This window comes from Hydra vulgaris, chromosome 07 (genome assembly GCF_038396675.1).
Source record: "Hydra vulgaris chromosome 07, alternate assembly HydraT2T_AEP".
Lineage (NCBI taxonomy): Eukaryota > Metazoa > Cnidaria > Hydrozoa > Anthoathecata > Hydridae > Hydra > Hydra vulgaris.
Genome location: NC_088926.1, coordinates 6,498,445 through 6,511,166, shown reverse-complemented (window position 1 = coordinate 6,511,166; position 12,722 = coordinate 6,498,445). Strand labels below are relative to the sequence as shown.

General features: G+C 29.3%; 1 protein-coding gene across 4 annotated transcripts; it reads right to left on the bottom strand.

Moving 5' to 3' along the window:
* Positions 1-1,834: 1,834 nt before the first annotated feature.
* Positions 1,835-11,193, bottom strand: LOC100200634 (uncharacterized). 4 transcript variants are annotated; one of them, XM_065800890.1, is made up of 5 exons: positions 11,039-11,193; positions 5,206-5,496; positions 3,747-4,579; positions 3,502-3,672; positions 1,835-3,373 (listed from the first exon to the last, which is right to left on the bottom strand). In XM_065800890.1, exons 2-5 carry the CDS (start codon positions 5,466-5,468, stop codon positions 2,091-2,093), a joined length of 2,550 nt encoding a protein of 849 aa, XP_065656962.1. In that variant the 5' UTR covers positions 5,469-5,496; positions 11,039-11,193; the 3' UTR covers positions 1,835-2,090. The 4 variants fall into 4 exon arrangements, with proteins under 4 accessions (XP_065656962.1, XP_065656959.1, XP_065656961.1 ...); XM_065800887.1 differs by lacking the exon at positions 11,039-11,193 and adding an exon at positions 10,865-11,023; XM_065800889.1 differs by lacking the exon at positions 11,039-11,193 and adding an exon at positions 10,643-10,713.
* Between the last annotated feature and the right edge of the window lie 1,529 nt (positions 11,194-12,722).

The following is a 12,722-nucleotide window of genomic DNA, read 5'->3' as shown; positions in this document are numbered from 1 at the left end:
GTGAATTTGAAAAGCTAATAAAAGCGATACTGTTAAAAAGAGCAGGTCGTAGAAAATTATTTAAACTTCAAGAAGAAATCAGGTCGATAAACACAAAAATAGAAAAGAAAAAAACTCTGGGATCAGTAAGTTTATATGAACAAGTAAAATAGCAAATCAATATTTTTGTCTATAGAATGAAAATGATACATATAGCAAAAAAACAATTATAATAAAAATTGTTGATATGACATAGTAGAACACTCATCTAACCTTTGTTTTGAAAATAGTGATCGAATATCACAGAAACCGGTAACGTTTTGAGGTCAAAGTAGCAAAAAAACTAACAAAACTAAAACTGACATAAATCTTTAACCAATAACCCAATCCGTCCGAAATTTTATTCAGAGTTTGGTGTAGTCATATGCTACATTCAGGCCTGTAGCAGCAGAGAGGGAGAGGGGGAGCATAAATATTTGCCCCCCCCCCCCAATAATTTTTCAAATAAATAATTTTTAATAAAATTAATGAAAAAATCAATAAAAAAAAAAAAAATCCAAAAAACTATTTCGGGGCAGTACTGCCCCCCCCCCCCCATTATAATTTTTGTTCCTACGGGCCTGACATTTGCACTAATTTTTATCAAATTATATGTAGTGGTTCTAATTCTTTAAGTTTTTATTGTTGAACTATAAACTCAAAATTTCACTTTAAAAAACAAAACCTGAACAAGAAAAATTATGTTAAAAAATTGAGTCAAGGAATTTGATTCACCAAAGTGAAAACTAAAAAAAAAAAAACGTACCTACTCTAAAAAACACAGCGCTCGCCCTGAGACCGAGTTGTCGCCACTCGCTCATCAAAAAATATGTAAAAACTAATAAAAAAAAAAATTCCAAAATCTTTTTATTTACTTAAAAAAAAAAACTTTTTGTATAAAAGTTTTAAAATATTTAAGATTTTGCTTAAGTTTTTTTTTTTAATATAATTTACTCCCAACAATGCTGAAAGCAACTTGGTGTCTTTACTTATAGCATGTTTTGTCTTTACTTATAGCATGATAGTTGTCAAAACACTTTCTAATGCCCTTATATTTTTAAGTTTCAGTAATCACACGTTCAGTAGCTTATTTATAATTTTCGCTATACTTGTTCTTTTCAAAGACAAAAACACTTGTTTTTGTCTTTGAAAACCAAAGTTTAAGTGTTTTTACTAGTTTCAATTGCTGTTTCCGAATAAAAACGTACTCAGCTTTTGTAGACTACATCAAGTTTTTTTTGTTACGAGTAAAGCAAAACGCGATATTTTTATTTTCCTTATGAATTAAAAACAACCGAAACAAAATTGGTTGAACGATTTTCGCTTTGGATTCTTGGGAAGCCAAAAAGGTTTGAAGGTTTTTATTTTGAGGCCGGTTAGGCTCTTTTCACTCGTTATTGACTTTAGTTTTATCAAGAGCGGTCTAAAGATTTCTTTGTGAATGGCGAGTTGTTTTAAGTTATTTGATTTCAAAATATCGTTTTTCTTGTTCATTGGGGAGTGAATTGAGTAGAACAAACTTTATTATTTAGATATAAAAATAAAGTTTTCTATGCAGTTTTTTTGTTATTCGGGAAGCCAAAAAGATTCAAAGGTTATCAATTCGAGGCCGATTAGGCTCTTTTCACAAGTTATTGACTTTTTTTATTAGCAAGAGTGGTCTGAGATTTTTTTTGTAATTGGCGAGGTTGTTTTAAGTTATTTGATTTCAACATTGCTCGGTGCTAAGAAACACATTTTAAAAATAATATAGAAAACAATAATAATAAGTTTGAAAAGAGTCTACCGCCTAAAAAAGCGAGAGTTGTTCATAATATTTAAATAAAAATAAGATTTTATTTGTTTGTTTTTATTTTACAAATTATTGTTTCATAAAATAGTCTTATTTTAAAAAAAAGATCATAATCGAACAGTTATATTTTAAAAAACATGTGCAAACTCAGAAAATGTAACTATGGTTTTCTAAATAATGAAACGCGACTAAATACTGCTACGAAATCGACTAAATCGATTACTGCTATGAAATCGACTAAATACGATATAAGAGTTATAAAAATACTTAAATTCAATATTTATTTCAATGGTGAAGGTAAAAAATCTTTATAAGCAGATTTCATTGGGTCAAATAGTTCTTCACCGCGAAAACTTGGCGACCTTCCGCGATATTTTGGTAAAACTCTAGAGCGGTTACCTGAAATACGGCTGCTTTGTGGTGTATTTCCGGACTGCTGAATTATATTTGAATCATCAGAAAAAAAAGGAGATGTTGCGCGCGATTTATAAGGCCAACTATAATTTCGTGTTAAGCCACTTATTCTTCTTTGCGAACTTGCGCGCATAGTTTTTTTTGTAGCGGGACTGTGGTTTTTTGAATTCGAACTGATGCTTAAGGTATCTAAGCTGAGGCAAGGTGAAATTGCAGACGATTCCACTTTATTTTCTTTTTCAACAGGCATATGTTTGCTTGACAAATTAGCATAATAACCATCAATACAAGCATAATTTTTTCCGGTCGATCTTATAACGGGACGTTCGGATCTTAATTCCGGACTGTCTGAACTAAGTATAGTACTACTCAATCTTATGTTGTTTTGAAAATTCATTGCACAGTAGTTTTCTTTATCCTCAATATGAAGAGAATTAGATACTTCATAAGCGCGTTTCAAAGCAGTATTAGCACGCAAACAAACAATGTCATGATTGAGTGGAAAATCCATCGGAGTAATGTAATCTTTAAAATATTTGTTTTGAGCAGAGCGATCTATGTTATCAATCGTGATATCACGCAAACATTGCCTATTTACACTACTAATACTAACTTTATTTTCGTTATATCGATGTTCATAACCACGTACTGGTGTATCAGGCCCGCTTTGTGACTCACTAAAGTCACTGAGTTTAGGCTTCGGTAAAGTTGTTTTATCGTTTATACTAGAAAGCAATATTGACGAGGATGTACGCAAAAAATTTGCAGCAGCTTTTCTCCTACTTCCACTATTGTAAACAGTATTATACTGGGTACTATCTAATGAATCAAAATCTCTCAAGTTTGTTCTTTTAGGAGTGGTAATATCGCGATGTTTAAGAATACCTTTCAAAGGAGTGGTCATGCTCTCGTGATTATCAAATGTAACAATTTTAGGACTTACATATTCACCAGAGTTACCTTGAATCACACTAAAATTTGGCAGTAAGTGAGACAAATCGTCCGTAATTTGTTTTTCATCAAGGCTAAGGTCGGTTATGTGCAAAACCTCTGGTTCATCGTCATCACTACACTTACTGATGTTCATATCGGTAGTTTCATCAATTGAAAAAATATTACTAGATGTTATATCAGTAACATCAATAGATCCTAAAAATAAAAAATTCATTCTTGCAAATATAATAAAAATTTGTTGAACTGCCTCATTTTTAATTCATTTATATTGATTAATTATCCAAATAAATATACATACACAAACACACACAAACTATCCTTACCTTGTTGTGCTTCTTTTTGATGTAATAATTTTGCAGAATAATCAGATATTGATGAAATATCAAATCCTCCAAAAGCATGCATGTTCTTGGCTGTGGATTCTTTTATGCTTTGTTGAGAACTAACTTGAAATTCACTTTGACAGCTTTCTTGCATAGACAAGGTGTCGGTTGCTGAATAATATTTTTTAGGAAAGCGTAGATCAAAAAATATCTTAAACTGAAATAAAACATAAAAAAATATATACCTGGGTCAACAGCCATTTCTTTTTTTATAGGAGATATATCTTGATATTTAAACTGAACTGCACGACTGGATTCGCGAATCTCAGAACCATTTACATTAAATTCTAAACTAACATCTGGGAGATATGAAAAATCACTAATATCACTTGATAGTTTTTCACTTGAGCGTATTGGCGACATTGAAACATTAGACAAAGTTATATCTCCACAATGACGTAATGGTGTGCACACTGCTACAATTTGTGGAGGAGTAACTTTAGCGGGTGATTCAAATACATTATGCAAACTTGCTGATGAAAATGAGTTAATAGATGGAGTAGACGACTCGCTAGCAGTAATGGATGTATTTTTATGAGCACAGCTGATATCAAGAGGTTGTTTTGTTGGACTAGAAGTGGTGTAACTGGGTGTAGCATAAGGACTGCAAACTTTTGATGTGGATTTTAAAGGAGTTTTTATTTCTTGAACAAACAGCTTTCGACGTAAAGATGATATCATAAGTGCTCTTGCTTCTCCAGACTCATCGCTGTAGGAGTAATACTTTTTCCCAACCAATATTTGAAGATCGAAATCCATCGAAAAAGTCAATTCTGTTTGACAACAAGCATCTGAAAGCAATGTTTCTTCAAGTTGAACTTCTTCACTGGCATTTGGTTTATTTATTTTTTGATTTACAACTCCGTTTATATAATGTGCAGATGGAAAATCAGGTGAAAATGTCACTCGCTTAAGTGCACTAGCTCGGTTATCTAACCATGGTGAAGGAAGAAGTGCACTTTTAAAATACTCATCAACCTGACGTTGGGATTGTTCTTCATCTTCTTGAGTTGAGTACCTGGTGATATGACAAAATACAAACAAAAAAGAATCAAACGATTATTAAATAAATCATTTCCAAATATAGTATTGGTAAATAACTAAAATAACAATATAATATAAATATAAACATAGAAAACTTTAAAAATAATAATTTTACTTTAAACAGAGTTGGGGTCAAATAAAAGTACTTTAATTCGAGATTACTGAATACAAATTCAAATACATGTAGTCTACATATTCTAAATCTAAATATTTGTATTTTTGGTTAAAAAAAATACAAAGATTTTTTCAAGACAATACTGATAAAATGGTATACTAGAATGAAAACAATTCTTTAAATAAATATCACTTAAAAAATTTTTTTTTAATTATTTAGTAACAAAAATGAAAAAAAGATCTTTTGGTTTTTCCCAAAATAATAACACTAGTCAACCTAGTTTATGGAGTTAAAAATACATTTCAAGCAAATGCAAATACAAATATTTATGAAAGTTTTTAATCAAATACAAATATGGCAATATAGCCTATTATTACCAAATAAAAATAATTATTTGACCCCAAACATGAATTTGAATAAATAAAAATTGTAACATTCAAAATGGAGATAAAATAACTTTTTGATTTTTTTATATTAACACATACACCACACTGTATTCTTGATTTGGATTTAAGTCCATTTCTGCAGGTTTCAATAAAGCAATCTGATCAATAGACCACCGAAATTCACCATTCGAATCATGTTTAGGTGTCGCTGATATCTGGAACACAGAAGAATCAAGAGTTGGAAAATTGTCTCGCTCATACAAATTGCTGTCAAAAGGATTTCGAGTCAGTTCTAGCAACCGAGTATCATCAATAGCACTTTCATTTATAGTCATGGATTCTTCTGTGACATGACTCTGCATGGTAGTTTTAAAATAATCTTCTAGTTATCTAAATGTAAAAACAAAATTATGAAAACATTTTCTTTAGACTATAAAGGCTTAAGATATGCATATTACAAGTTGATTTATTATTGAAATAGCATTTGTGTTAAAATATTTATATGTTAATATAATGTTAATATGTTTATATTGAACTATTGTTAGGTCTTTTTTTTTTTTGAAGTGTGAAAATTTTATTGTCTGAACGCTTAGATATGTTCCAAAATACAAACAAAAATAATTCAGGCTAGAAATAAGCAGGATTAATCAATATTTAGAGGTGGCTCAATAAAGTTTTAGTTTTGTGAGAATAATACATATATGTGAATTTCACGAAAGAACACAAAAGTGAAATTTTTTTGTGCAAAATAAAGCTATTTGGAACTAACTATAAATAAAATTAATATATGTAAATAAACAGATTTCAACCAATAAGTAAAAGTAAATATTTTGTGTCAGTATTATACATATTTAAGTATAATATAATAATAGAAATAATAATAATACTAATAATAAATATAAATACAATTTCTTAATGTTTAGATAAATGAATTGTTGAAATATTTTGTTGTAAATTATATGATTTATTGTTAACACATATTGGGCACCTTACAAAATTATTTAAAAACCTTGTACAAGTTGTACTTTGCAGCCATCTTGTATCTTCTGTTACAGCTTTGATCAACATTTTAACAATAACAATTATTAAATTATCAACAATAACAAATACTGAATTTTAAGGCAATTTTTCGTTTTCAGAAGGTTTTACGTTCTCAAGCTTATCTCGTTAGCCCTGCAGAGAGGATTGAAGGTAGCGATTAAATTGCGATTAGAGAAGCAAGTTATTGGACATTTTCTTTGTCTGCACAATGTTTTGAAAAAAGATGTCAAAAAAGCAGTAAACCATATCGAGAGAGAGGAAAGTTTTTGGTTTTGAGCAAAAACTCTGATCAAACATCACCAGGATTTCATAAAAAAACTTGTTTGACATCGAACATTCTGAAGCCATGGAGCTTATTGTAAATAAAGAAGACAAGTTTTTCTTGGAATCTCAGTGAAATAAAGGACAACCTGGTCGCATGTTAGGAGTGGATAAGGTATTGTTGCAGCAACAACAGAAGCAAATGGAGAAAAACGAGAAAATTAAAAAAAGAATGCATCAATCTGAAATTGAGAAAAAGTCTTAGCAGCAGCAGTGATGAGTCAGAAGAAAGCCAGAGTGAAACTCAAGATCAGGACCTATTTCCAGCTACAAGTAGTACAGTTACATTGCTACCAGTTGTGGTGTACTGGCATCCACCACAACTGGTAGCAATGCTTAATTAAAATAGACTGAGCCACCGGGCTGCCATGATAGTTATATTCAAGACTTCAAAGGCTCAAGGACATGACGCTGAATCACTTGCTCTGAATAGATCAACCATCCATTGCAATCATTAAAAACAGAGACAAGAAGCCACCTCCAGAATAATTAAAGATTTTAATCTTTACAGTGCACTTGGATGGTAAACTGATTAATGATCTGACTGGAACGGAAAAGTGTGACAGGTTGCCAATTCTTGTCACAACAATGGGGTGTACAAAGCTTTTGAATATTCTAAAAATTTCTGCAGGTACTAACAAATAAACATGTTTTTATATACTATATAATATATAATTTGCTTGGGATTTTTACTTTGTAGGTACTGGTCAACCAGAGGCACAAGCGGTACATAATGCCATGAAAATGGGAGCTGGAAGAACTGTGGTATGTGTTACAATACAACTTGCTCCAACACTGGTTGATTGTCTGGTGCTTGCGTCCTTCTTGAACAGCTACTGGACAGCCTTTATTCCACTTTGGTTGTCGCCATCACATCCTGGAACTTGTATTGGCAACTGCTTTTGGTGTGTGTGTATATGAACAAGTAAAGCTCCAGAAATTCTCATCTTCATACGATTTCAAGCACAGTGGCCATTGATCCATTGATCAAAACAGTTATGAAGATGCCTTCTTAGACGATGTCACCTTAGCTGAACTCTCTGATGTCAAAGATGAAATTATACTTTTCTGTGAACAACAGCTGCAAGACCATCAGCCACAAGAAGAATATCATGAAATACTCAATCTGATGCTGATTTATTTGGGGTAGCCATCTGAAAGGAAGAACTTCCAAGCACCAGGTCCAATGCATCAAGCTTGCTGGATGGCAAGAACTATCTACAGCATCAAAGTTTGGCTTTTTCCTTGGGCTTCCATAGCAGCAAGGAACAATGCAACTTCTTCAACTACTTCATGAAAACCCCGATTAGGAAATTGGAGCATCACAAAAGCTTGTGGGACACCTTTGGTATCTATCAGAGGATTTGATTATATTTTGCTTCTGCAATTCCGAGGTGGATTTCAACACAAAGCATCAACTTGTTAAAGAATTCTCAGAAAAAAATGGAGAAGAACCCTTTAAACATGTCCAGGTAGATTTGGCTATGGTACAACAAAATTTTCTAATTTTGTTTCCAATAAGAGTAGGAATATATTTGCTACTCTAGGCATGCCAGATACATTCCTAGCTGAAGATGCGGAAAGATGGAACAACTGAGATGACTTCAAGGCTGCAGAGATAAATTGTGAAATCCCAAGCAGTAACCAACAACAATGCAGAAAGAGGGGTCGCCCTGATCCAGGATGCAGTAAAGTCTGGTCAATTCAAGAGCGAAGAGCAGCTGCAGTATACTCTTCAAGTTATTAAAGAAAACTGGGCAAACTTTCCTAAAGCAAAGAAATCCACTTTACTTCAAAATTAATTCATTCTAACTATGTCAACTATTCTAGTGTTTTTTAAAAATTTCTATTATTAAAAAGTCTTTTAGTTATAGTAGTTCATATTGATTTTTTTTACCGTTTGCTTTTTGAAACCAAAACAAATGTGCTATTTTTGGCTAAAAATGCTGTAAATTCGTATATGCAAAAATTTCAAATTGCTTGAGCTACCCCTAAATATTGTTTAATTGAGCTCATTTTTTGCTTAAATTTATATATATATTGGAACCAAATGAGGGGGTCAGACAACAACTTTTTAAAACTTAAAATTTTAAGGTCCTTTAAAGACCATCCTAATTAGTACTCTAAATGATACTGATGATAGTTCCCACAGTTTTTCAAACAATATAATCATCAACATGATAAACAATATCATCATCAACGTCATTCTTATCATCACGATCATAATGATAATTATTATCTCTAGACTTGAAATAACTGCAGAACCCTCTTCAAGTGGGATGAAAAGTGTATAAAAAGGTATTTATGTCCAGCAACTGTTTTGATACCTGTACTATTAGGATTTTGATGCCAATATCATCAATATTATCATTATTTTAATTCAACATCTATGTAACCAAATCTAAAAAATGAGTATTTTTGTAATAATAACCATTATGCACCAACATGATCATAATCATGGTTGTAACCATCATCATAATCATCATAGTCAACATTTGTCACTTAACTGTTTATAAAAAAAAGGGGTGTGCCTAGGTTTCAAGCTAAGCCCCCTGAAATTTTTTTCTTAATCAAAATAGTAATAATTTACTTATTTTACTTTCTGTTTGTATGAAGTTGCCATCTCAGATAGTTAGACCTACAAAAATCTTGACCTACTAAGTTGTTCTGCAAAAAGAACATCTACTAAAAAGTGGAACTAACTTTCAGTTATTATAATTTTCAGAATAAAAAATGAAAAACAATCTTATAATCTTGGGAAAATAAAAAAACTCAAAACAAATTATTTATTATATTAGCAACTAACAAAAACAGAAAACTTTATAGACCTTAAGAAATTAAACTTAACTGGAAAAATAAAAGATATTACTAAACAATGATATAACTTTAACAAAGTTGCTTTTTGAGATTTTTCAAAAAGGTATAACTACTTTGCTATTGCTTTAACCTTTTTACTTTTGAAAATTGAAAATTATGTCTCTAATTAAATAACTACTATAAATAAAATTAAGTAACTACTATATCAACTTGTTTAACTGGCTTGAGAACATGAATTTTGAACATTTAAAAAAACTTTATTTGTTTGAGTAAGTAAAAGTATATCAAAATCTTTATGATTTAAAAGACTTGTATGACTTCATTCAAAAAATAACATGTAATCTTGTTTTCTAGACCTCAATCATACTAACACAACTTAAATTAAGTCTATCTGATTACACATTAAAATCTTTCAATTATCAATACCAGGTAAAGTAAAACAATCTATCAATATCTTTTACAATTGAATTCAGTCTTTTTTCTAGTTGAATTGGATACTTTTTCCATAGTTTATACATGGATAATAAAATTGTATTAGTTTTTTAATCACCTTTGTATGTAGTTACAAAATCTTATATATTTATAGACAAGTAGAGGTAGTCAAAGCATGTACTATTTTTATTAATAGAATAGTTTTTAAAATGTTTGTCTTGTTTATTGATATATATATATATATATATATATATATATATATATATATATATATATATATATATATATATATATATATATATATATATATAATTAGATAAGCATTTTTACTAATTTATTATTGCTCTGTTCTTTAAGAACATTGAGCACTCTCTTTGTAGAATACACTAATATACACTAACATAATTTATATATATATATCATATATATATATATATATATATATATATATATATATATATATATATATATATATATATATATATATATATATATATATTTATATATATATATATATATATATATATATATATATATATATATATATATATATATATATATATATATATATATATATACATATAAATCAACAGTGTATATATCACATCAATTTTTCCTTAGAACTAAAATGAAGTAAACAAAAGTTCTATTTTACCAGACAATTATTTTTCAATATAAATAAACTAAAAAAGTGATTATAAGCTAATAAAAAATCAAGAGCAAAAGCATCATATAATCATAAATAATAATAGTAAATTACTAATACTATTTTTTGATGCATTTGTTCTTGATTTTTATTATAATCACTAAATCAGTTATAAACAATTTAGTTTAGTTTTTTTATATTAAAAAATAATTGTAATATTACTATAGCAGTATTACTAGGTAATACTGCTATAGCAGTATTACTAAGTAATATTGCTACTTCGATACTTTGGTTTATTAATACAATTCTATCTCGGTTTAAGTATATTAAATCCCAACTGAACTTTTTCTAAATTTCGTTTATATAAAATAATTAAGTAAAACTATTGTAAAAATTAAACATTAAAAAAAAAGTTGGGGCTTTAGGTATTTCATTAAAAATCCAACTCAAAAATTTTTATGGTCTTATTAATGTTATAATTTATTCGATATTTTTAACTACTTTTTTTTATTTTAGTGTTATCTGTTCTTTACTCTGTGATCTGATCCATTTCTAACTGTACTTGTTTGTTTGAATAAAAATATAGATTATTTGGCAAATATATGGAGTAATAGTGTTCTCTTGTTTTTTTTTAAGTTTGTTGTTAACCGCTTAATTTTTGAAAAAATATTTTACCGTCAGCCGAATTATCTACTTTTTTAAACTGAACAACTTTGAATGGGTTTTCATTTAAACAGCTTCAAAACTTAAAAAGCTTCAAAACGTTTCAAAACGCTTTAAAACAGCTTAAAATGCTTCAAAACGTATTTGTTCTATTTTGGTGATAATGTAAAACATATAAGGAAAAAGGCAGCTCATAGAAATATGAACTTGAAAAAGTTTGAAACAAAAACTTTTACTTTGAGGTGACTGAGACAAACCATTTTTGGTGTTGCAAATAAAATGTTTGTCAGTTAATAAAAAAAACTTTCATATACATAGGGGGTAAATGTTGCATAATCATAATATTTAAACTTGACAAGGTATTTGATAAAGTTTATACGCACACATAGACACATATCAGTACTGCTGTTTTGAGAATTGACATTTTGTAACAAGATATCAAAACTTTGTTTTTTATGTCTTGGTGTTGTCTTAATCTAAAATCTCTTTTAGTCAAAATAACGCTTACGCGATTTTTTGTGGTTGTTTATTTCATTTCGTAAGCAAGAACAAATACCAAAAGCTCTTTTAAACTGTAATAATTATTATTCGACCAATCACAGAACACCATCCACCTTTCTGTATTTATAATTACATTATATTTGATATTTCTGAATGTGCTTTTTTTGTTGAACTGTATCTGTGTTAATCTGTTGAACGGTATTTTATTTAGTAGCGTTTGTGATATTGTCAAGTTAGAATGTTTATTTAAGTTTTTATGAAAACATTATTTGCTTCTATTTTAATTTCAAATTAGTATTTAGTTATAAACTATTATATTAAAAATTCATAACCAATATTATTGCATATTACTATGCGTTAAAAAAAGTTTCGATTCAAGACAAGAACATCAATAAACTTATCTATAATTTGCAAATTTGTGTTTATTTTCACAATTCATTACCATCTACAGTTCGTAAAAATAATTTAAAGTGTACTAGTTTTACTGTAATTTCTTAAAAGTTGTTATTCTATTTTTTAGGTATCTTAGAATAATGTGTTATATCATCATGAGTCGGGAAATACCAAAGAGAGAGAGAGGAGGAGGAGAGAGAAATGAACGACAACAGCTAAACAAAGAGGAGTTAAAAGCTGAATGTTTTTTTTTCCTACTTCTATTATATCTGCTGCTTTTAATTCAGATACATTAACAATTTAAATTTCAACCTGGCATGCTGCCAAGAGCGGATCCATAGGCGGATCCCTCCCTTAGAAAGTTTTAAAATTTTATATTTTTATAACTTTGTATATTAAATACAGCAAGTTGTTTAAAAACGGAAATAATATAGTTAGGCTATCTAAATAAAATTACAGTTTTAAAAAATTATGTGGTGCAAATTCAAAATTGTATTACAAATCATAAAATCTGAAAATCGCCCCCCCCCTCCTTACTAGATTGTCTGCATCCCCAAATCGAAAAAAATTTAAAATTGTCCCTCCCCCTTACAACATGGTCTGGATCCGCCCTTGCATGCTGCAAAGTAATGAGGTTGAACTTTAAATTTCAAACATCTTGATTTTTCCAACACTGTAAAAACGAGTGGCAAATTGATAAAATTGTTCAAGCAGTCATACTTTGAACTATCACTACCAAATGATGAAAAGGTGCATAAATCATGGCTTTATTATTATTCTGCTACTAATCGAAGTTATTGTT